The following is a 25226-nucleotide window of genomic DNA, read 5'->3' as shown; positions in this document are numbered from 1 at the left end:
TTTGGGCACTGACATGTAGCAAAGAGCAGCCCTGTTTGTTCACCAGCTCAAACCAGAGCCGCGAGTGCAGAGGCAATGGCAGAGCACGTGGGACTCTCTGCATTGCCTGTATTTACATAAAGAAATTTCACTTCAGTTAAAGCTTCCTTGGGAATACGTGGGAGGTGGGGGGAGCTCTTCAGCAGAGGATGCTGTCTCAGCCTTATATAAATACCTGTAGAATTGCTCAAATAGTTCATTAGTAGCTTATGAGTTTGTGTGCCTGCTTTCCTCACTAGCTCTAATTGCAAGGATGTTGATTCCTACTGCATCCAGTGAACAGATTCTCTGCTCTATTGCACCATTAAATGAGGTGTTACTGTGTTTGACTCGAGCTGAAAAGGATCCCTTCCCACTTAGTAAAGAGACCAGCTAGGGCTGACCTAGCTGGGGACAGATTTCCTTCCAAATCACAGAGAAGTACTCCTGAATATGAGATGTTAATTGTGGCAGGAATTAAGGATTAAACAGTCATGGCTTCAGGTTACTAGTGGGAACTGAAATCAGGATTACAAAGGAAACTGGGCCATGCCCTCACAATGCTATTACCCCAGTTCTTGAATCTAAAAAACCTTAGAAACTCATCCTCAGTGACCAATAAAAACTAGTCTAAATTGTGCTTACTGAGGCCTGAGGAAAAGAGTCATAATTGTGCAGCCATAGTTTGGACACCTTTCAAGGCAGAAGATAACATCAAGGGCAAAAGAATGAAATTCAGCCCTGATTCACACTGTCTACAACCTTTATTAGGGCCAAGGCTCCAGCACTGGCCACAGCTCCATCTCTTGCCTGGGCGAGTCAGAGCCCACACCAGAGCCAGCCACTTGCACCTCGAGTCCCTGAGGAGAGAGCAAACACCTTGCAAGAGCATTTCCTTCTGGGCAGAGGCACATGAAGCCCCCGTGAGAGCTCAGCCTCCAGCCTGGAGCACTCAATCACCTCGATGCCCCACAGCACCTCCTGAAGGGCTCAGTTGCTCTCCCCCAATCCACATTCCTGGGGGAGATGCTCACATGGGCTAAATGTTGATGATGTCCCCAAACCCTGTTCCTAACCCCAGAATACAAAGCCAGGGAGATGAATAGGGGGAAAAAAGAAATTCTGTGGATTAAATTTATGACAGAGTAGCACATACTTAATAACCAATTAAAGCCAAGATTTATTGGGAGCTAAATTACATTTGTATTATAAATAGAAGTAGAATATACTGTTACAGAATAAAAGCAAAACATTTTAGCATTTAATATTGTAAAAGACAAAGCAATCTAATGGACCCTAAATGTTAATGGGTGAAAAGATTTACACTTTAATTGCATTTTCAAGTCATCTTATTTTACTGTGCTCTTTTTTCTATGTACATAGAAATCAACAGTGTGCTGCAACATTATACTTAGTAGCAGCAAGACCGACTTAAGGAAACCTATTATTATAGGCAAGATCAGTTTATTATGTATAAATCCTTGCAAACATTTTAATTGAAATGAGCAGTGGACTTTCACTGACCTTGGCTGCATGTGTATGAGACCTTCATAGCAAATTAAGCTGGTGAAAAGTGTGTGTGAGAAGCCAAGAAGGGAGGGAGTGTTAACAAGACAATTTCTCTCTGTAAAGCCAACAAATAAACTGTATTATATACAGGGGTTTGCTTTATGGCAGCAAAAAATTAAAAAAAATTTAAAATCCCCAAAAAAAACAACAAATAGCAAAAGATGGAACTTGAAATTACATCTGATTGCATTATCAATTAATAATTTGTATTTACTAAAGTGTTATCAGCTACAATCCAAATTTGGGCCAACATCTGAGGCTGGGATTTTAGGACTGCTTTCATAGCATATAGAAATGCTACAAACTTCCCAGAAACCAATTCCTGTGCTCATAAAATTTCTCTTCCAGTTTGTGTTACTGCTTCAAGATTCATCAGCTGAGTAACAGTTATGGCTGAATCTAACTCATATTACATTTGAAAAAATAAATGTGCACTAAAAGTAATTAAAGCATGTTGGTTCATGAATAATACACCATTTTACTACTATTTGCAGAGTATAATGAGACAAGCCACTAAATTGACAATGAATGCTCTATTATGTGATTGCCAACTGTTTTATAAGATATTGAACAGATTCATTTATTCTATCATCATGTGCATTATCAAGCTATTGCTTTTTAATAAATTAATTTCTCCTGTGTCTCCAGAGCCTCACTTGGAAATCTGGCTGAGGGCATAAATGGAATTAATTCTGCGGCGGGGGCTGAGCGGCGGTGCCGGTGCCCCGCAAGCCCCGCGCTGGCAGCGGGCGCGGAGGGGATTTCTCCGGGTGGCCGCGGCGGAGGGGCTCCATTGCCACGGCAAGGAACGGCTTTGGATAGCCGGCCGGCAGAAGGAGTGGCCCCTGCAGGGCAGGGCTCTCTGACAGCTCTTGTTTATCAGGGGCTCTCCTGGCCAGACATCCCCGGTCCCCTGCCCTTCACCCCCAGCCCCCAACCCGCCGTAAATTGACCCCTTAATTGCTCGGCAGCCTAAACCCGGTGACACCGGCCGCCGACTGCAGAGCAACACTTAATCCCTGCCTGGGTGATAGTGTCATTAGGAAAGCAATGTGATTGCGGGCAGGAATCTCCCATCCCGGCTGCGGGCTGGGCTGCAAGGGAGGATTATCGCTGAGCCCCGGGCTGGGGCTGGAGCAGCGCGCAGGGTCCGCGCATCCCTGATGCTGCCGAGCTGCTCCGCTCGGCGGTAAACAACTTCTAATTGCGGCTGCTGACAGGACTCACTGTGTGTAACTAACCTTGCTGCAATGTTATTATTTCTGAAGGGAGCCTTTCTCCATATTTTTAACAATAAGTCTGACAGGTGTCATATTAAAAACAGGGCTTAATTCTAATGCAACTATTCCCACCCGCCTTTCCCTTCTCATTTTTGTGCCTCTGTAATGCATGAATTTCTCCTGCTCATAAAGATTAAAGGAACAGCTTTGCTGGAAGGAAAATACTGGTTTGTTTGTAGTCCAGGTACATTTGAGATGGTCTCAGTACCGGCTCCCTTTCTCCTCTCTTCTCCAGCCATGCTGGCTCGACGCTGGGAGAAAAGAGAGGGACAGAAATAAAGCTTTCCCTGGGATGAGAGGTAATTCAGGATGCATTGAAGTGAAATTTCAGGGCTTCCTTTGAGCTGTGACCCGCAGCCACCGTCCCCGCACTCGGTGGCTGCACGGCCTGTGATGCATGGCTGACTGCTGTCCACCAGAGACCCAGCCCAGGCCAGCAGTTCCCTTACAAGTTTACACTGGATTTAAGTCAAAATGCTAAAAATGCTGGTGTTCAATCACTGCTAACTGTGCGCTCGGCAGACAGCTCCCAGCAGACCCCGTGCTTGTAAAATCCAATACGCCACGTAAAGTAAGGGTTTGTGGAGGTGCAAGGGGTTTAGAAGACTTTTCTTGTCTCTGTCCCTACTGATAGTATTTTTGTGATGCTGCTTTCAGGTGCTGGAACAGCTTCAGCCTCATCCCATCCCACGCAGGCAGCAGCACAGAGGGCCGCGCTCAGAGAGGCATTCCCCATTTCCATACCCTTCCCCCCTGTGTCCTGCCCTTCCTCTCAGGCTGCCTGCAGAAGGCAGAGTCCATTTTAAAGCCAGCAGTTCCGTGCTGATGTGATAATCAGTCAGGACCAGGGTGGCTCCCCTGCACTTGCTTCTCTCTCTCCTCCCTTCGCAGAAAGCTTACACGTTCCACGCCCGCCAGCATCACACGCGCTCCTCAGTCCTGAGAACATTACAAAGCTGCTCAAACTGCTGCTGTTAAAGGCTAAGGCCAATCCAAGGAAAAAGGTGCCTTCTTTGCCAGGAGGGATCATAGAAATCCAGTGTACAAAGCCCCTAATTCAGCCTGTGCTGACATATCTGCAGGCACTGCACCAGACCTGTGCAAGGTTTCCATATGAACAACAGGCACGGTGCAGATCAGTCTCAAAGCGATGTGAAATGTTCCGTTTTTGCAACAGTTCTTTCAGAAGAGTGAAGATAAGCAGTCCAAATAGTCTCACCAGGCATTTGGTGATCTGTTCTGTACCCCCTTAAGATTAATGATTTTCTGGGACTCAAAAAAAAAATATTATTTCTTCTTCTCTTTTTTTTATTTTTTCCCCCCTGCATAAGCAACTGCCCAGCAAATTGATAAGAGCCCTTTTTAATTAGCTAGTGAAGTTGTATGGGTAATGTTCCATATAAAAGGTCTATAAAACACAGCAGAATTAATAAAATGACTGCTTCTCATTTAATTCAGGTCCTCCAAAGGGATCCATATGTCTTGCTTTGGTCTGTTTGTAGTACTTCTCTCCACCACCCAGCCACGAATTGATTAAAATCACATTCCTCACTTAAAACTGGAGCCCAGTTGGTAAGAGATACTGGATAGTAATTAAGGTCTGTGCACAGGCACATGAACCCCCATAAAAAAAACGGTACCAAAAGGAATCATTGTGCATCGCTTGGATTATATGCAAACACAGCTCATGTTGACAGCTACCTCTGGATGACTCCATCAGTACACACTTTATCTCCAGCTGTCCAAGTAATTTTCCCAGGATTTCGCCCCTCTTTTTCACTCCTCTCCACACAGATGGATTAGAGCAACAAACGGTTTACATGCTGCACATCATTAGCTATCCTCCCTCACTACCCAGCAGATAACAACTGGGCTCTATCATCAGGACATTCATAACACCTTGACACTTTTACAACTATGCTGTTCTCTGCCAGAGCAATCTTCTCTTTTAAAGCATGAAGCTAATTCACAAAACACCCCTTGGAAAGTACACTGCAAACGCAACAGGGGTGGGGGAGAGAAGAAAAAGCACAGCCCAGAAAAGGCATCTAGTAAATAACACAGCAGTTTAGGATTGAAAAAAACCCAAAAAACAACAAAAAAACCCCAACCAAACAACAAAAAACAAACAAAAAACAAACAAACAAAACAAACAAACAAAAAAAAGAAAACAAAACAAAAAAAAAACCCTACCAAACAAACTCAAGAGAAAAAGCAGCACATTCTTTCTCTCCAAGATACCTCTCTATTTTCCCTTTCCCTCCTTCCCACTGTGAAGAGCACCAGGAAATAACCACCCATCAGTCTGCTGTATTTCAGTGCTTCCATCACTGTGTCACTCAGGCCCCTCCCAAGCCTGGCACAGCCTGTGCAGGTCCCTGTGGCCCGGGTGATGGCTCAGCTGCTTCCCTGGGCATGGGTTTCACCCAGGACTCTCTTTGCAAAGGCACCAGTCGAAGGCTTCAGTCAGTCATGCATTTAATGGGTATTACTATTGGCTATTCCAGCTTTCCTAAACTGCCTCCAGTCTCAGGGAATCTTGGCTCTAAGATTTGTTAATAAAACAACATTTTCCCTCCGTAGGCTGGGAACCTGCTTCAGAGCCCACTCGTGCTCAGACATGAGCTTATATGTAGAATAAAATACAAACCCACATCAGCTACTGTGTGGAAGGAAATAGACTTTAGCAGCATTTTCCAAGCTTCTCAGCATGGCCCCTGCCACCCCAACCATACATTTTAGTGTATAGTACACGCTTGTTTAAAAAAGAAATACATAAGGAGAAAGAGTAATTACCGTAGCTTAAATTCAGCCCGATAAGGAGGGCTTGCACAGTCTGAGCAGCTGTTCCACTGCCATTCAGATTATGAAAATACAATCCTAGAGAACCTTGTCAAGATAAATACAGAGCATGAAATGTATAGGCAATTTTTCCCCAGCCACATATAATGATCAATTCCAAAGCCACAAGTGATACCAAAGGACAAAATAAGATCTGTCTAGACTTTCTCACTTACAAGATATTGATCATTCCAATGGTAAACTGGTTAGTATAAGTGTGTTTGGCTTGAAAGGTCATGAGCTTAACACCTGACAAGGAGTTATTCAACCTTGATATAAGTCAAATTATTGCAGGGTTGCTGGAAAGACTTCTCTAATAAAAAGCCCTACTTGGTCCGAGAATATCTGGGATTTGTCTCCCAGATGTCAAAAGAAAAAAAGCAGGAAGGAAAAATAAAAGAACTCAAGATTTGGCATGGTTTCTGCTGGTTCACCTCTACCTGATTTGGCAAGCAGAGGTCCCAGCAGTCAGTGGCTGTCTGGGCAGAACAATGGACAGCAGTTGGAAGCTGACACTGATTGAAAAGCACCTCCATTCCCCTAAAACCTTCAATCCCAGCAAGGGAGTTTGCTCCCTCACCTACACGGACTTGAAGATACAGGGCACCAATACAGGCTCAAAAAAATCACCATTAAAATGGGGAACGTCGACTTTGGAAGGAAAGCAGGGGGGAAAGGGTCGGACAACGCCCTGCAGCGTGTGGGTGGGAGATGCTCCGGCATCGCCTGCCAGCACCTCCCTTTCCCAAAGCCCTGCGGGCCTGAGCCTGCATCAGACACAGCCCTAACCCAGCCGCCTCCTTTTTCATGGGGATAACTAGCAAGTGCTTATTAGGACTATTAGGAGCTTGATGTGAATTTGCTGGATCTTTTCCAAGAACTATAAATACCCGATCTATTTTGCTTTATTCAGTTCTTTTTGTTTTGCTGATATGATACTAGTTAAGGTTAATGGGGTTTGCTTTAATATTAGACACAGGATCACTTAACTACCTTTAATGAACACTGGAGTCAATGCATTGTGGAGTAATTCACACAGACATTGCCTCAGGTAAATCAACTGGAAAAATGTAAGCCAGTCAAATAAATAAATCTGACCGGCTGTAAATGTGCCAAATTTTACACCAAAATATATTTGAAAGCCAATGACTTAGGCACATCTAGGATATTAAAATGGAGGGGTTGGAGTCTGTTTCTTTTCAATTGCTTTTCCTTTTTTAATGTTCCCTGCACATCCCTCCTGTGCTGAAACCAAACTGAGATTGCAAGGAAAATTATTTTCACAAGTGTTTCTAATAGAAGCGAGGGCCCTACAGCTTGGTGAGTTGTTTTTTTTTTTTTTTCATTTGGAAAAAGCCTTTTTTTATACTGGCTATCTCAACACAGGAGAGTGAGAGACAAAGAGGAGAACAGAGAGTGGAAGAAGGAAAATGGAGAGAGAAAGAAATTAAGGAGAGGAAAAAAGAGAAAAGGAGCATGACAGAGTAAAATAAAAATAAAAGAAAGAAACAGGGAGCAAGTAATTTTATCTGCATTGGAGAAAATAATGACAGTGGAATTATTTCAATAATAAGCCAATACACTGATAATGTAAATAACCAGAAATAAAAACCAGAGGAACCCAAACAACTCAGCAAAGTTAGGGGTTAGCTTAGCTCATACTAGTGCAAAACTAAAACTATGCTGACATTAAAAGTGCTCTTACCTTGTAACACTAAAAAAGAGAGGGGGGTACAGAGAAAAAACACACAGATATTCTTTGAAGGAAGGCAGGCAATATCCCTAAGTACTGAATTCTCATAGAAGAGAACAATATTTCAGCAATAAGGAATGACAGGGGGTTCATTACAGGTTATTAATGTTTGCCTAAATGGAGCAGAAGGCCCAGGCCTTCAGGGGAGTGCAGAGCTCCCAGCATCACTTAATTAGTGCCTCTTCTGAACCCAGCAATGCCAAGCTCCAGTGCAAAGCTCTGCAGTCCTACACTGCCTGTGTCATACCAGAGTAATTCTGTCTGGCTCTGAAAGGGAAAAATAATGTGTGTGTGAGGGCTGTTGCACAGGTGACAGGAGTTAATCACTTTTTCTCCCCAGTTAAACTCCAGACAATACAAGGAATTTGGCTGCAACCATTGCCTCAGCTTGCAAAGCCTTCAACCCAGGCCATGAATTTTCAGACACTGCACTACACCAGCATCTGGTCTGTGTAGCACAGACTGGAGAAAACTTCTAGGAGACAAGAAGGACTTTTTTTTTTTTTTTTTTTTTTTTTTTTTTACTCTGCAAAAGGCTGAAAAGAGGTGTTGTTCTTTCTGGAATAGCCCCTTTTATTTCTTCATTCCATCGAATGTTTCAAAGCAGGATTTGCTGCCCTTGGGGAAGGGGCTGCAGAGCGTTGAGGAGGATGAGTGGGCAGGATTTGTTGTCTCCTGAAGCTGTTGCTACAGAGGTGGCACAGCAGGGATAAAAAAAGGCCATATATTCTTTACTGCTGCTTTAGGAAAGACTGTGGCATCAGGTAAGGAAGCAGACAAGGAAGGAGCAGCTGAGGCTGCACTTGGGTAGAAGCCTTGACTTTAACTCCTGTTCAACAGCTAATCCTATGTGCTATGATTGCAGAAAAGAAAAATCATGGAAGGCAGATTGTTAACAATAAAGCAGAAATAAAAAGGGAATAAAATAAACTTCTATTAACAATGTGTCCTTCTATTTATTTGTTTATATTCTGTCTACAGAAAATGTGATGCTGGACTGAGGATGGCTTAGAACAACCTTCTGGCATGAAGACAGCTACAAAGCACAAAATACAAAAAAATGAACTCAGAAAGAAACAAGAAAAAAAACAGCGTTTTCTTGGCATCAACAAGAAGCTCTTTATTTTTCCTCAAGTTTTCTTTTCTAAAAAAAATGGAACTAAGACATTTGCAGAAATGAGACAAACTTTCTCTTCAGGTGACAATATTCAAGCAAGCATGTTGTTTTATTGAATTTAAATGGAAAGAAAAGACAGATTTGGAATGGGATACAGTATCAGGAGAACTGAGAAACTGTGGACTTTCAAGGAAATAAAACTCCTTAAAACTGTGAACCGAGAAATTGATGGAAATACCATTTAAACCCCTGATTACACTCTGTGTGTTCTTAAGGAGACATCATCATCTTTGCTAACTCGACAGTAATTAGGGAATGGTTTACAACATATTGTAATCTTTTAAGAAAAAAAAACAACACCAGAAATATTTAATTAGCTGTGACTTTACCATTACTGTTCAGATGTCTTCCTGCACCTTCTTTTTCTAGACAATGCAGATGTACTTGCAGCCAACAGTCAAGGGCTGAAAAGATTTCTTTCCTCAATAATCTTTTGATTTGCCACACCCAATAAAATCCTTGTAGGGAAAAAGAATCAACACAACTACCATCTCCCAATCAATACCTAAAGCCTAACAGACAGTAATTATCAAAATAAGGAGGAAATCCCATATTGGGCTACATACCTACCCATTAATCAAAACAACAGAAATTATCTGCAGAATTGCTTTTCTAAAATAAGACAGAAGACGCCTCCTTGGGTTACACTTTGAACAGGCTGTAATGAAAAGAAAGAGAACCGAGACTAACTAAGCCCCAGGAAGCCGCATTGTCCCTGTAACCCACAGTATTCCCCACCTCCCATTAGTATTTAACATTTTTCACTATGTTGTGACTGCTATTATTTCATTTAACACCGGTTAATCTGTATCTGAGGTACATGGAAACCCTCTAGATGATAAGATTGGACAGGTTCCAGCGTTGGCAGTTTCCGAGCGTGCACACACTCGTGTGTTTTGATCCTTCCAGGAGCTCCCTGCTATTTGGCCTGGCTGCCAGCTCGTTCTTGGATCAGCCTGTCGCTCAGCTCCCAGAGGGCAGCGGCCGTGGCATCGCTCTGTGCCTGCTGCGAGGGCAGGCAGCGGCAGCAGTTGTTGAAGTACATCCCGCCCAGCCCCTCCAGCTCCGCCGCCGTGGCGCAGTACACCGTCGTGGCAGCTCCTTGTTGCTGTGACAATAAAAAAAAAAAATTAATTAAAAGAGAGAAAATAAGCAAAACTATATAAATACAGAGATGTTTCATCGTTTAGTATTAGCGTTGTGATTTCAAGCACAGCCCTTTGGAGCTGTGTCTCGTGCAAGCAGCATGGCTGGCAGGGTAACCTGCATGGTGACAAGGCTGCAGCCCTGCTGCAGGCACTGCCTCCTGGACACTTATTTACAAACCACTTCAATGAGGACTTTTTTTCTTCTCCTTCCCTCTAAGAGCAGAAGAAAAAGAGAATCCTGAGCCACAGCTCCAAGCTCAGGTGTTTTGCCACTTTTTGGTAAACACCTGGATTGGTGGCAAGGGTTGCCCAGGTAGTGTTTGACACCAGAATAGTTGAGCCAGGTTTAAAAGCAGCACCTCAAAATTTTCCCTTGCGTCACAGAAATCATTGACCATATGCCTGGGCACCCTGACCTGCAACACAGCCTGATAGATGGATTTGGTTTGTTTGGGTTTTTTAAACCTCTTGTGCAAAATTAACCTGGGCACTCCAATTAAGACCTATCATGTAAAGTGCAGTCGGGATTGGTGCCAAACCTGCCCATGGATCTTGGATCAACAGTCCAAGGCAGTTGTCACTGCTGCTGTGTGAGAGCATTTGACTGCTGCAGGCACAGACAGGGCTGGTTCTGCAGAGACACGAGGCTTTCCAGTGGAGTTTTGTTCTGTAACAACCATTTCTCATGCCTTATAATGCTTTCAGAAATGGAGTGGATAGATTAGAGGCTTTTGTGGATCAGAAGAGACTTTTTCATTTTTCTTGCTTTCTCCTTTTTTTTTCTTTCCTTTTTTAAATTTTTTTTTTTAAATTTAAATACCAAGTGAACTTATGTTCAAAGAGTAAGAATGGGTTTCTATGAATTGTCCCAACAAAAATCTACAGATGGAGGCCACAGGGTTGGGGCAAGCACCCTGGCATGGGTAATGGGCTATTCCCTGGCACAGACTAAACATACAGTGCCAGAACAGCTGGGGAGAGGGCAAGAAGCTATTTTGCTTTGTAAACTATAATTAAAAATAATAGGTGAGAGCGCATTAGCAAAACACAACACTAATTTAAAACCGATAGAGTTTATCTGGCATCTTATGATTATTTATGTACATCTTAGTCCTTTCTGTGGTAACAAATTATGAGCTGATAGGAATCAGAATAAAGAGGCTGCCAAGTGCAATTGAAAAAGTAAATGAAGAGAAATTAGTTGTTGCCACATTAAGATAATTTAATGGGATAAGAGAATAGGCTTCAATCTCTTGTGATTTTCCTCCACTCCTTTGTTTTTTTGGCCTTTCATTGTCACAGCCAAGGAAACTCAGGGTGCTGCTGGGGGGGGGGGGTCAATCTGCAGAAGACCTCTACTTTGCATTCTCATCCTTCAAGGACAGGAAGCGGTTTAAAAAGCCCCAGTTCTCCTTATGTGAGGCATCTCAACTTTGTAGCAACAAAGAAGTTCATATTTGTTTGCAAGACATGCATTTTCCTCAGCAGATGGGATTAAACTGATAATGATGACTCCACAACTTAGAAAGGATCTCCCATCACAAGGTAAACCAAAACTGTCTGTATTAAGTATTTTGAAAGGCATATATTTATCAACAGACCAAAATATTTTTAAAGTTAGTATAATACATAGTAATCCTCTTATTAAACCAGTATCTTTATTAAAAAAAAGAGAAAATATCTTAAAGGTGGTAGCAGAAATGGAACAGAGTTCTACTAAAAATAATATTAATAGAGAACAATAAAATTTCTATGTTCATTTCAACTATCCTATAAAGCTCCACAGTACAGGTATGATCACTGTATTCAGCTGTTTAGAATGTCTCAAAGCCCCTAAAGAGCATTATTAGTTTTTTGCAAGCAATTCAACTGGACTTTCATTAGAAAGGTAAAATTAAACTGAATTGCTCAAGGCAGAGTGGGAGCCCTCAAGCCATTGCTGAAAAGCATCCGTCCAGCCAAGCTAAACTCAGGCTATCTCTAATAGAATTCAGCTAATTCAAAAAATGGAAGTTTATCAGAGCCAGTTTAAAGTCCAACCCAAACAATAATTTATCTTTTCAAACGAGTCGAATTTGACGATGTTTAAACAAAATTCTCGGCAGGCAGAAAAACACCCCAGAGCACAAAAGCAGTGCTTTATACCTTGAGCATTGACACAAGCTAGACTCCAGAAGAAGAGAATAGCTTTCCCTGTGTGAGCATAGGATATTTACTTTAAGTGATAAAAGATTATGTGGCTGGAAGCCCAAAGCACTTTATCTTGCGATGCCTCCAGTGTTTTGCTGAGAACTGGATGTAAGCAATGTGCCATTTGCTTTTTGGCTGTGTGTATCCTTACTTCTTTCTAAATGTTTCAATCATGTTGGCTATTTTGGAAGAAAAAAATTCAATGGTTCTATCATTGAAAGAAAAGTACCTTTCTTATTACTTAAGAGAAATGCAGTCGTATTTATCCCTTTGTTGACAGAGGGTACAGCTTCAGTATCTCACAGTTATGGACAAACATGAAGTCATCAAGACTAGGAGAATGCTTCAGACACCAAAACTATGTAACAGAAGGTAAATCCCAGATTCTCAGAGTCATTTAAGTACCTAATTTCCTTTTGAGCTGGTTGCATGCAGACACTTGAGGATCTGCCTAAGTGACTTGTCCGAGGACAGAGAGGAGTGAGCATCAGAGTCACAGGAATCAAATCCCATTTTGGGTTGGCAGGAGTATCAAGAGGCCTCCAGCCCAACCTCCTGCCCAAAGTGGGATGTGTAGAAGCCTCATATATGCCATGCTGAATGGAAGGTCCCCAAGGCATAAATCCCTCCTTTGTATCTACGATCCCACAAACCCCTGTGAAGAGCCAGAGCTGCAGATAAGTGCGAACTGCCTGCACTGCTAGCCAGAAACTGCTCTGTTTCTCAGCAAATATTGTTTATCCCTTATGAACACAGTCCTTTGAATGACATCTTTATATGCTGGGCCTTATGACAGTCTAGTAACAAGTTTTAATTTTTTGCTCATCAGCTTTCCTGTTCACATATCATCAGCATACAACAGCAGAGGATGTTAGGGAATCTAATTAGTAAACAATTCCATACTGCTGATACAAGATGAAACATTCTTAAACCAATAAAAAGAGCACTTTAATCACTGTTGAATGACTTTCAATGCCAAGCGGTTTGTGCCATGTCAGAACATAATTTGAAGAAGATTAGAGTACTATATAAAAGAATTAATGTTAACAACTTCGTTAAAAAATGTCTTAAACAATGAGCTTGTCAGTTGTCACAGACTCTCCCTGATCCATTGTGACTAAGGCAACCCCCTCCCAACAATTTCAGCTGATAAACAATGCTAAAAGCGTCGGGCAACCTAAACATTTTTTTCCATAGGTCCATCAGTTGTACAGGGTGCTAATCACCAGAGCTGGGGTCAGCCTTCTTTAACCTGCAACAAAGGCAGCGGGTTGCAATAATGAATACACAGGATAAAGAATTTGTGAGAAGCCCAACTGAATCTTTAATCATGCCTCAGTGCCATTTCCGATCCAGTCAAACATGTGAAAGCTGCTGGGCAAGCACCACGCTATCAATCTTTCCAGTGCACGTAAAATTACCCGGGAATCTTGTTTTGGATTAAGTTGAAGAGTGTCTTAGTAATAAGGGTTCATCGTTCTCTTCCGCAAATCATTTGTCAGTTTTGTAATACAATCTTCCTCTGCAGCAGGGTGGGATTTATACAGCAGTTGCTGTTTATTTATAGTTGAGGCTCAAAGATCTAAATTATCCATCCTTCTAAAGTCCTTTGTTGAATTGAAAATACTAAGTAGCTAGTAGTTCATAGGCATTTATTTCATAACTGGAAGCAGTCAATTTTTAACTGATGGCACTGAATGCAAATTAATATTGAATAACTTAACAGTAAAAGAAAAGGGGTTCTTGAGATACAGAACATGGTAAAACCCTCATTAATATATGTAATGCATCTGTTAGTATTCTGAGATGCCATTTATGTTCCTGATAAGACAACATATTACACAGTTAATGTTTAGTTTTTAGATTTGTCTACCTTCAAATGCATGTTTGTTTTCTAAAATTAGACTTTTGTTCTGAAGCAAGTTTACATTCCAAGCATATAAATAATAGAAACAAAGACATAACTTATCTGTATATTTATCAACTATGAATGAATAGGACCCACTCTAAACTCTGTTAAGAGCACACAGCACTCAACATTGTCTGCCAGGGAGATGGGATCAGCTTGTTTGAAAAGGAGAGGTTTATTTTCTTATGAAAAATTAAGGATAAAGGCCAGTTATCTTGGTAGCCTGAGGTTAAGTTCAAGCATTTTAAAAGATGGCCAGTGGAAAGAGGTGAATTCAAAGTGACATGAGAGGAGAGTATTTGTGACAAGGGCCAGATTCAAAGCAAGCAGCTCAAGTGAAATAAAAAGGCAAGTCCTTAAAACTCTTCAGGCTGTTCCTGCTATTCATATCAGGACTATTAGACAAAGCCAACACTTCCCAACAGTAAAATATCAGGCCCACACAAAAGCACTGTGAGCATACCATTTACAGCCGAATAACTCATTATACAGCAGTGTCAGGTAGAATCAGAGAGTCATTATGGTTGGGGAAAATCACCAAGTGAAACCACTGACCTAACCTAGCAACCAAGGCAGTATGAACATATTCCAGATATGAAACCAGTGGGGTGTCCCATACCTTCTCTGTGCCTCTGATAAGCACCCTGAAGAGTTCATTCTGTTAGAGGGAAAAACTCCTCACCAGCTGGCTTGAGCAGTGGCCATTTTCCTGTTTTGATGTAAAATAAAAAATCTCCTTGGAATGACAAACAAAATAATACAGAATCCGTTTCCACAACCAAATTATCTAAACCAAACCCTAAAGTCACAGCTGCAGTTTTACAGTCCCTGAGCCTCACCTCCTCCTGGTGGGAATTAGCACAGGTTTGCTGCCTTCTCAGAGGCTCCACAGATTGGAGCAGTGGCTGAGGATCTGCTCCACTGCTTGTTGTGACCCTGATGCTGATGCTCGTGGTGGGCACAGTGGGGTTTGTGCTGCCTGGGGGCAGCTGGCAGAAAACTGCCCTCAGAATGGATTTGTCGCCTTCTGTTATTGCTACAAGCCCCAAGCTGGGATTGTGGTGCAGAATTTTCTCAAACTACACTTATTCCTTTTTCCTATCAAGCCCAAGTCCTTGTGAATAACGCAGAGCACAATGACCTCTTCTGAAAAACACTAGCACGTCTAAAACCCTCATGTCCTCATCCAGGATTCCTCAGTATGTGAATTTTTAGGAGCAGTCTTAAGAGCTGTTTGGTGATATCACCCATGGCTGAAGCCAGCTGTAGCTGAGGGAGCCACTTCCCAATGCTCTTTTTCCTACTGGGACGACTCAGAGCTGTGAGGAACAGTCACTTTTCCAACAATGCAGTGAACAAGTTTTAGTCTCACCTGTGCGATGACAGGAGACCTGTTCAGTTCCTGCTGCAGTCCTCTTACTCAGAGAATCCCAGGTGCACAGTTACCTTTTGAATAACACTCAGAATATGTATGTATTAATGTCCTGTAAGAAAACAGGATTCCTTGATTGCTTTTTCAGCAAGGAAATATGAAATTGAGACCTTTCTTTGCTATTTTGGGAGAGCGTGAAACTGAAATCATATCTGCAGCTCAAAAAATAAAACTTTAGAGCTGCCAAATATGATCTAAACTCCAAACTGGGCTCAGTTGACTTCAGGTCCTATTTCCACCCAAGTGCCAGCAGGAAAACGTGACCTGAACTGACACTGTATCTACAGTCTTTTCAAAGCTCTCACTGAACCACATCTAAACCAGAGCTTCTCAACCACCTCCCCTTCCCCCATCACCACAATTAAACCAGCAAAGCATCTCTTAGAAGATAATACAATGAATAAACCAAAATCTATAAGGTCTGCTTTTTTTCCCTCTGATGTATTCCTTTTTCAACTAATTCCCAACTACAAAGACTCAAAACTCCATCAGCTTCTCTACTTGCAGAGCATAGTTGGTTTCAAGCTGTAACTTTTCTTAGTGTCATTAAGACCCTTACACATTTACAGTATTCTTTACATACATTATAGGAGATAAGTGTGCTATGTTCTTTGAGTAAGGAAACTGCAGTAGTTCATGAAAGAGGATTTGTTTTCAACTGCTGAGGCATTAAGACCTAGTGATTATTTCAACTATTCAGTATATGCAGTTATATTTAACTTACATTCTGGGTTTTAACTTTGCAAAAGAAATTGTAATAAATGTATTTTGATAATGCACCATGTTGTTTGTGTTACGCAACCCCCAGTATGTTCTCAATTACAGCAATGATAGCACTTGAAAACCTCCAACCTCCAACATCCAGTATCAAACAGATTTTCTGCATCATTCCACAGGAGAAAAAAAAAAATACAATACAGGACATCAAGTTGGGAGAACTGGGCTGTTTTCTTCTTTTCAACTTTTCCTTCCCTAGTGAGCTTGGACAAGTCACTTCAACTCCATGTACCTCACTTTTCCCAGCTATAAAATGGGGAGATAACTCTTATTTACCCACCTCAAAGGGGTGTTGTGAGGAGTCATTCAGATTTATGGAGTGCTTTCACACTTAATTTGGAAAAGCACTGTGTAAGTATAAAGTGTTATATTATAAACCATTGTTAAAATGTGTAGAAGATGTAGAACAAGGTTGGCAAAATAGCTGACAAAAATGTAATTATCTTTTAAAATCATGCCTATTTTTCTCTATTGTATAAACTTAATTCTTTAACCTGTGAAGCTGTTTGCTACTCCGGGTCATGTTCCAGTGTCTTCCCTCTCTCATCCAGCTTTTTTGCCCAGCTCACAGAGTAAAACTCTTACTAGCCAAAACAACAGTGAGTTATTAAACAATGGATGCTTTAGAGGGAAACAGTCCCTGAAATCCATGCATTCATCTCTCCCAACCTTTGCATATGCTAGGCAGAGCCATCATGGCATACCAGGGGTGGGATTCAGTTGCCTAACATGGATCTTGAGACATCTGAGCTGCCTCAAGATATCCCATGTGCTCCACAGCTGTCTTTCAGAAGGGCACATATTTCCCATAGGTCTGGTATTGTATCTGCCAGCCCCTCAGGGATATCTCAGCTAAAACCTCACAATGGTTAAGACAACACCAGACTATGAAACTTAAATGCTTTTGCCACAGCACCTGGAAGGGAGCTGGTTCCCACAGGCAGCACCGTATTTCTTTTCCAGAATCTTATTGAAGTCCACAATCAGCTTCTGAAAAATGTTTCAAGGCCGACAGAGAGCCACCTTAAGCTCTAAAAACTATAATGAAGCCTGTGGTTTTACCTTGCTCCACCAGCATTTCAGGGCAGGAGCAGCAGCACTCCTCACAGGCCTCTTTATCAACAGCACATTTCCAGGCACATCAGTGCTGCAATTCCTTCTCCTGCCCACTGAACCCCCGTTCACACCTGATTTACACTTTTAAGACATCATTGCTCCACTGAAATGGCAAGTTTGAACACTGCATGCAAATGTCTCTGATCTTTTCTTCTCACAGGCTGGCATGGAGCAGTGGAGCAGTGCAGCATTCTTCTCATTTCTGGATCTGGGAAAAATCCCTGAGGAAAAATGATCAATTTTCATTTCGGAGAGTAACAGGGTAAGGGTGAGATCAGGTTGAAGAAATGATGCTGCAGTCCATTGCTTGCCCCCTGCCCTGTGTGCCAGCACTGGCCGGTGGAGTGAGAAGCAAAGAGCAAGTCAGGGACAGTCCCTGGGCATCCCAGCACCGCTGGGGGCTGCTCACACCTGAGCATCTGTGGCAGCTCCCCTTCTGTGATGCACATTTATACAAACACAATCACAAACACAAATTCTATCACAACTGGTTGGCCACAATCAAACTGGAAATCCCGTGGAGGACTGGAAATCCTCCTGAGACACATAACCTGCCAGCAAAAGGTGGATTCTTCTGGGCAAGGGCAATTTAAAGAGTTGAGCAAACAGGTTGTTGGCGCTAAACATATCCTGCCAAAAAAGAGAGATTAGATACACTGCTGCAACTAAATCATCAGAACTGGTCTGGCTGGTGTTTGGGCATACACAGATGAGAGTTCATTGAAATTACTTCTGTTATTAATTTATGCTGAATTGAAATGTTTTATGGTTTTGCTGTACTTTAATTATATATATACTTTATATAAATGTGTGTATACATACAGTACTGTATATGCTGTATATATTTATATAGCTTTTTAATAATATTACTTGTCCAAATTTAGACTTTTTCATATGCATTATTGAAAGAATATCATCACGATGCTGACATCTGGCTTCTTCCTTCATCACACAGATAATTTTTTAGACTGAATTTATTTCAGATACGATTGAAAAAAAAAAAAGTCACCAACGCAATGCTTTTTAAGGAAGTGACCTTTTGGGACAGATATTTAATGAGCTGTTTGTTTAGGTTTTAAAGATAAAGACTGTTTTTCATCTGTTGATACACACGCACACATATGCACATGCACATACAGACACACACGGTTCAATAACACAATGCATTGAGAAACCACAGGGTGTTATGATGGGGAAGTATCATGGTCAGAAAGTAACTACCAACTCTGTCTTCCAGAAACTAATTAAGGGAATGTATTTTGCAATAATACAGATCTAGCAAACAGGCCTCTAAAGTCTAGGCTTAGAGCTGTAAGCCAGGCACTCCTGTATTATGTATGTGTGATTTTCATAGCTAGCCTGCTGTAAAGTGTGCCCTATTAGTGCATCTTTCAGGCTCAAAGACACTGGTCTTGTTAATATTTCATTTAGTACATACTGTAGAGTCTCATTTATATTACTTCTATAATTAATGGTGATAGCTTAGGCACTGCCTTTACAAGGAGAGATCCCTGTATGTTGGTCGATGGGTAATGAGAAACAATAGATATTTCATTCACCAGCAGCTTGTTGCTAGTTAGTAGGAAATTATCGTGTGTACTGTTGCTTTAATTGCCAGGGTAAATAATGCCGCCGCTGTGTTAGTGAACATTTTAAAGCACTTGATGCAAATAGACTAGAAACAAAACACAAAAAAAAAATTACCTTTATTATGGTATACCTTAGCACAGGGAGTTTAAAAGGTACGTCTTAAAACATTTGCGTTCTATCATGCAAATATATCTTAATATGCATGTGCTGACTATTCAACTACTGTATTTTAGGAAATACAATTATGCTGCCTTTCTCTTCTCCTATGTAGACTGTAAATAACTGTAGATCTTTCTCTTGTTTTCCCATGTAAATATATGTAAATATTAACAAGCTATGCATGCTGATATTCTAGGCAATTTCAGGTACTTTTATAATCTGAAGGCATGTACTTGAACTGGTTTGTTAAAAAAATCAACTCTCTCAAATCCTTTAAAGCTCATTAGAAATTAAAGATTTCTTACTAGACTGGTTCCTTCACTCTCAGTTGGTTTTTTGCTTATTTTTCCCTCTGCTCTGCCAGTGCTGTCTCGCGGGACCCACCACCAAGGATGCACATTCCAAGGCTGTTTTCTCCAAAGCGTGGCGCCCGTCTCAGGATGTGATTCACTCCCTGCCCCAGGATGGGCGCCATTTAGATTCAGGGACTCTGAGAGGGGATGTCTATCCCCTTCTCTCTGACCTCTCCCTCTGCTTAATGATCACAGAGTCACAGAACGGTAGAATGGTTTGTTTTGGAAGAGACCTTAAAGATCCTCTAGTTCCAGCGCCCTGCCATGGGCAGGGACATGTTCCACTGGGCCAGTTTTGATGTTTTCTATTCCATTTTCTCACTCCATAATCCGTCAAGCCTGGGTTTAACACCACAAGTGCCAGGGCTGGGTTTGAGAGCAGATGCAGCCACAGCCAAGAGCAGTCCCCATGCCTCTGGTTGTGCTGCAGTCCTGCTGCTCACTCAGACGTGGCTCCTCTGTTCCAACACACTCTTTATGTTTCTTTTCCAGCATGCTTATGACTTTGACAGACTGTGAAAATAATTTGATAAATAGCTTGATAAATTTCTCCATCTCCTCCCTTCTGTGCTGTAACACTGTTTGTGGAAGCCTTTCAACTGAAAGAGTGTGAACAAAAAAGAAATTACCTAAAGCTTCTAAATCGAGTCACCTCCAGCATACAGATTGGGAGACAAAATTTCAATTTAACTCTCTTCTTCCTTCTTTTTCTTTTTTTTAAATTTTGTTCATGCAGTAAATGAAAATTACTCTGAGGAAAAAGGTAAAAACTAAAAAAGATGCATTTATCCCCTAGTACAGTAGAAGGGAGAAAAAAAATCCCCTCGCCATTATCTATGAAAACTAAATGCAATGACAACTTTTTAATTGAAAGAAAACAGCTTTCATGTCTGAAGATGTTTTTTTCCAGAGCAGGCATATGAGAATAAACACATTAATTGACAGGATCCTCATGACTTTTTAAGTTCCTCAAACTTAGCTTGGCATCTGGGGAAGAACTCTTTCCAGTCCTTGAAGACTCTTTTAAGATGAATGTTTAAAAAGCTGAGCTGACACGGGCATTACGTTCAAGTGCAAGCTGTACTATTCTTTAGTAGAGGGCGTAGAAATGGTTCATAGAATTATTATCTTTCTACAGACAAAACCCATTACCTTCACACTAGGAGGGAAAAGCTAGTTTTTAACTTATATAAAACGGAATCAATTATCAATATCTTTGCATGGTTTCCCAGCTCTGCTGGAGAGCAGTCACACAGCTAAACACACAGAGCCATTTGGCAAAAGGGTTTCTGCCTATGCTGGGCTTCTTGTTACACCTTTCATTTAATAAAATCACATCTGCAGAAGCAAAAATAAGTAGCAATGATTTGTATGCAGGGCTTCCACCCTGAATGTCACAAAGGGAGATGGGAATCACATTTGCAGACCGATCACTGGGCTTCTGTTACTTTCGACTTCTTCCCAGTAAAAAGTGAACAAGCAAATAAAAAGCAGCCAGCGATGCAGACTCAAACACAGTGGTGAACAGCAGCGCAGGTCAGAGCATCCATAAAGCCTGTTGTCTTTGGTGTGGAAAAAAGTGCTCCTTCAGCAACCTCTGCCATATAATCCACACCATCCTGCCTCTGAATAATCCTTTTGCTGGCTTCAACAGTGGCTTTCACTGAGTGTTTCCAGTGAGAAAAGGAAAGCTGGAAGGTAAGCAGAGGCTTTTCATGGTGAAGTCCACACATGCCCATTGCTTTTCAACTGCAACAAATAGAAGTCTTATGTCTGCCAGAAGACAGTGCCTAACCTGGTTCAACTCTGTTGAGCAGAGAGATGGATAAGGGCATTAGCAGCCATCCTTTAAAAGCTGTGTGCCCAGCTATTTCACTAGCACAGGCAAACTCAGCACACACAGAGGTGCAACATCTGCAAGGTATATAAAGCATAATACTCTAGAAACTGGCTGTGCTGTTGGGGAAGGAAATGTTCATTATTAGACTCTCTTATCTGTTTATCCCATTCACGAGATCTGCTTCTACAAAGCGCATAATGATAAATGGCACATTTGCAAATTATCTTCTGAGCGCTGATGAGAAATCAGCAACCTGCGAGTTACCGTGACTTTGAGTGAGTACACTCCACTGCGAGCCTCGTTTGCTGAGATGCCTGCCAAATGAGTGCATTAGTATATTAGGAGTCTAATAAATTGACTAACAAGCATTTGATGAAAAATAGCTGTTCCATCCGTTACAGTTATCATCACCGCCAACAAGGCTACTGGGGTTGGGATTTTGAAGGCACCAGCTGCTGATAAAAGAGTTGTTGCCGTGCTGTGCCACGCTCTCAGCAGCATCTCCCTCCCTAACTGTGCATCTTAACACACTCTCAGCAAGACACAGGACCTTCTTTGCTTAAGTTTTCCTCTGCCTCTTCATGACACTTATGAGGATTTAAACCATTGCAGTATTACTCAGTCCTGTCTTTTCTCTCCACTGCAGAAAGTAAGATGCTGGGTTTCCCTGTCTGGGAAGAAGATGAAGGAGACACTTTCTGTTACATGTCTCAGCACTGCTCAAACACCTGAGACTGTTCACACTCACAATCTGAAAACTTTAACTTGCTAATTTTTGCCACAAACATCAGACTAAAGGATCGAGGTGGCTTTGGCTATAGTCACATTCAGCAGAAAGGCACTGTGTTATTTAATAACATGCAGCCAAATGCATTTCAGGAGTGGATCAGAGTCCTACTTCTAACTCAGTGTCCTCATGGAAAAACTCAGAAAAGAAAACATACAACACTCCACTTGTGCCATTCACTGCTTTGCTGGACATTTAAGAAACACAGCTCTCCTTATGAATAAAACTGATCAGCTCCCATCATGCAAACATCCTCCTTGCCTGGGAAGGGGCAAGCAACCACCACGTTCAAACCCTCAGGTCCTGCAAAGCAGAAAGAGGGCAATTACAGCCCAGGGCTGGCTGTGCAGATCCCTCTGGCTGCAGCCCCGTGCAGCCCACCCGATGCACTGTGGGTGTTTGTCCCTCCTCCCTGCACATGGCTGGGGCAGCAGCACTCTGCCCTGGCAAAGCCTGCTTGAGTAAATTCTGTCTTTTCAGCCTAATTAATTCTTGGAAGTGCAATATACCCTAACATTCAGGTTTCAGAAATCTTCTTGGTGCCGCTTAATTTGTTTAAAGTAGAGGGGAACCCAGTTCATTACAAACACCCGTTCATCGTCTGCTGACAAATCCCAGTGAGCACCTTAAAACTACACACACCTAAGAAAAGCTCAGTCTGCACCTTCCCAAATTGCATTTCTGCTTTTACCTGAGACATTCGCAAGATCCCCAACTCTGTCAACAGTCGCTCTCCAGTTTTGTTTAGCTTATCATCAACAGACTCTGCTTTTGTGAGTGGACAAGTCATTTGAGTGTGCACCACAGTTATAATGGCCTGACTGACAGCTCAGCCAGATAAACACGAGAGAATAACAGACGTAGGAACAATCTGGGTATTCATTTTGTCCGTTCAACCGGGTTGAAAGGATTTGCCAGCCAAGGGCACAACACTTCAGGCTAATTTGCTCAGCCAAAGCACTGCCGGAGTGTAAGGCTGCAAGCAGATGACTGATGTTGGGGAGATCGGCGTCCCCAGATGAGGTACTTATTATTCACCTCTGCCTCACGGGAAATGAAAGTACTATTTATTCAAAGCATTCATTTGAAAGAGGAAAACATATAGAAATGAACTTTGTTACAAAACTTGAACCCTTCTCACTGCTTCCCCACTTCTGCATTAATTCCAGCTTCTTGTCCTCGTCCATGTCATCCTGCACACTGCAGCATTTCTGCTTTCTTGCTCCTCATATACTTTCCTTAGCCTTGTCTCCTGCTTTGCAGTCTCACCCCTATAGCTGACACCAGGTACATTTTCTTTTCTGTTTACCCTCCATTTTTAAGCTGTACTCAGCTGTGCAAACCCCAGAGGCCCAGCTCTGTTCTCAGTGTCTGGGGTAGCAGAGGGTGCCCACGATATCCTGGCTGTGTCTCACATGCCAAATGCACTCTGCAACCTTTTGGCCAATACCAGCCCCACACTCCAACAAGAGCCACGTGCTGACAACATCAGTCACCACTCTGTTGTGGAGCCAAGGGACCCAGGGCCAGGGCAATGACAATGCTGTCCTGGTTAAGGAAAGTTGTCTCTTGCACATTTTAAGCACCCTGTGTTTAGAGTGACAGAGCTACAAGTTCACCTGCTAATCATGTAAAAGTAAATGATGGGTAGAACAGCCAAGCTTGTACTAAGAAAAGGTAAACACTGCTCTGACATATTCCCTCAAGCAAGCAAGCAAAATAATAACAGTTTGCCGTGAAGGTTTGAGAGTTTGCTCCCATTAATTAAGTTCCATTTTCCGGCATCTTGAGTTTTAAGATGCTTTCTCCAGGACTGATTTCAACAACTCTCTCCCACTGAAAAGCAAAGGCAAACCCTGCTTTTGGGGACAGCACCAGGGCTTTACTGGCTTCCTCCAGCTGTGGAGCCAGGACACGAGGTGCAGTGGGATGGAGGTAAATCCCTGAGCATTTTTGGAGGGCAGTGTCCCAGCAGAGCGCCCACAGCCCGAGCATGGCAGGCTGGGAACAACGGCCCTTGCAGAGGTGATGCACTAACAGCCTCAGACACATCATGGGAGGAATGTAAAGTGCACCTGACATTTCTTTTGATCTACTCCTAAGAAGCATTAAAAGGCACATTAATGTGCTGCTTTAGTGCATGTTCAATGTGATAGTTGGAGACACAACTGAGCCTTTCACAAAAGTCTAATTGGGGAGAAGAATAAACTTATTGTTTCCTCCTCTGGACATGCACCCTAGAACATAGGCAGAGTTGACATTTACATGAAGTATGTTGCTGTTTTGCATTTTAAATCCCAGCATGCTAAATGTAGGTTGAATGATCACTTTGACTATTATTAGGAAATCAGTACATGTCCAACAGCAGTTCTACAGATGTAGGAACTGATATTGCCCCGCAGCAGGTTATCTTTCTCCAGTGCTGAAATTCAAAATTGCATGTGTATGTTTACATACTTATATTATAAATTGCTTGTTTAAAATGTCAAATGAACATTAATAAAGTATCTGAGCACCTACAGCCACTTTTCATGCAATTGTTTGATATTGCTCATGGAGATCCTCACAGACACATCATATTCACGTCTAGTGGCAGAGTTTTGAGCATTGAGCTATTGATACTTCTTGACCTTGTCAGACTACGAAGCACCTTTGCATTTCTGGGCTTTCAGTTGCTATGTTGCAAAGTCCCTTTGCTCTTTTAGGACAATCACACAATGAATAAACTGCAACAAACCAAGTAGCAAAGAAAAAAAGAAATGCAAAAAGATAATATTCATACCCAGGTTAATCAATAGGAAAACAAAGAGAGCAAACAAAGTCAGGTCTAAGTTCCACAAAAAAAGTGAGGTCAGGAATGACATTACTGGTTCATCCTAAATTTTGCTGAAGGCTGCATATTCCTTGTTCCTATTTCTATCAGCTTAGGTGTGTATTTGCACATCTGGTCAGACCTATGTTCTGCTGAACTCTATTTTGCTCTCTCTGCAATGCTCTTTCTTACATCTGCTATGCTGATAATTTATGTGTCCCTGATTAGCTCCCTCAGTGCTTTATCTCTGGGAGGATTAGAGGCTTTATGGTGTCCTCTTCATTTGTCTGTAGCACCTCCTTCCAGCCTCAGCCAGGCTTCTTGGACAGCCTTCTCTGCTGCAGTACTAACGATGCCAAAGCTGCTATACTAAGCCATGCACCTCTTAAACTCCCCTGGCAAAAGACAGTCTAATTTGGGAGAACCATTAGCTTCCTTTTGTTGTAGCTCTCACTCAACCTAGCCACAAAAACTG

At 42.0% G+C, this 25226-nt stretch overlaps 2 protein-coding genes across 2 annotated transcripts in view; one reads left to right on the top strand and one right to left on the bottom strand.

The window, feature by feature from the left end:
* Positions 1–9626, top strand: part of MAF (MAF bZIP transcription factor) — a 185825-nt gene extending 176199 nt beyond the window's left edge. The window contains exon 3 of the mRNA XM_038148407.1: positions 8443–9626. The gene's annotated coding sequence lies outside the window, so the exon portion shown is untranslated. The remainder of the gene's footprint in view (positions 1–8442) is intronic.
* Positions 8556–25226, bottom strand: part of WWOX (WW domain containing oxidoreductase) — a 479598-nt gene continuing 462927 nt past the window's right edge. Inside the window, exon 9 of the mRNA XM_038148405.1 lies at positions 8556–9746. Coding sequence (XP_038004333.1) covers positions 9558–9746 — 189 coding nt within the window. The 3' untranslated portion in view covers positions 8556–9557. The remainder of the gene's footprint in view (positions 9747–25226) is intronic.

This window comes from Motacilla alba, chromosome 11 (assembly GCF_015832195.1).
Source record: "Motacilla alba alba isolate MOTALB_02 chromosome 11, Motacilla_alba_V1.0_pri, whole genome shotgun sequence".
NCBI lineage: Eukaryota > Metazoa > Chordata > Aves > Passeriformes > Motacillidae > Motacilla > Motacilla alba.
This window is presented reverse-complemented; position numbering and strand designations above follow the sequence as displayed.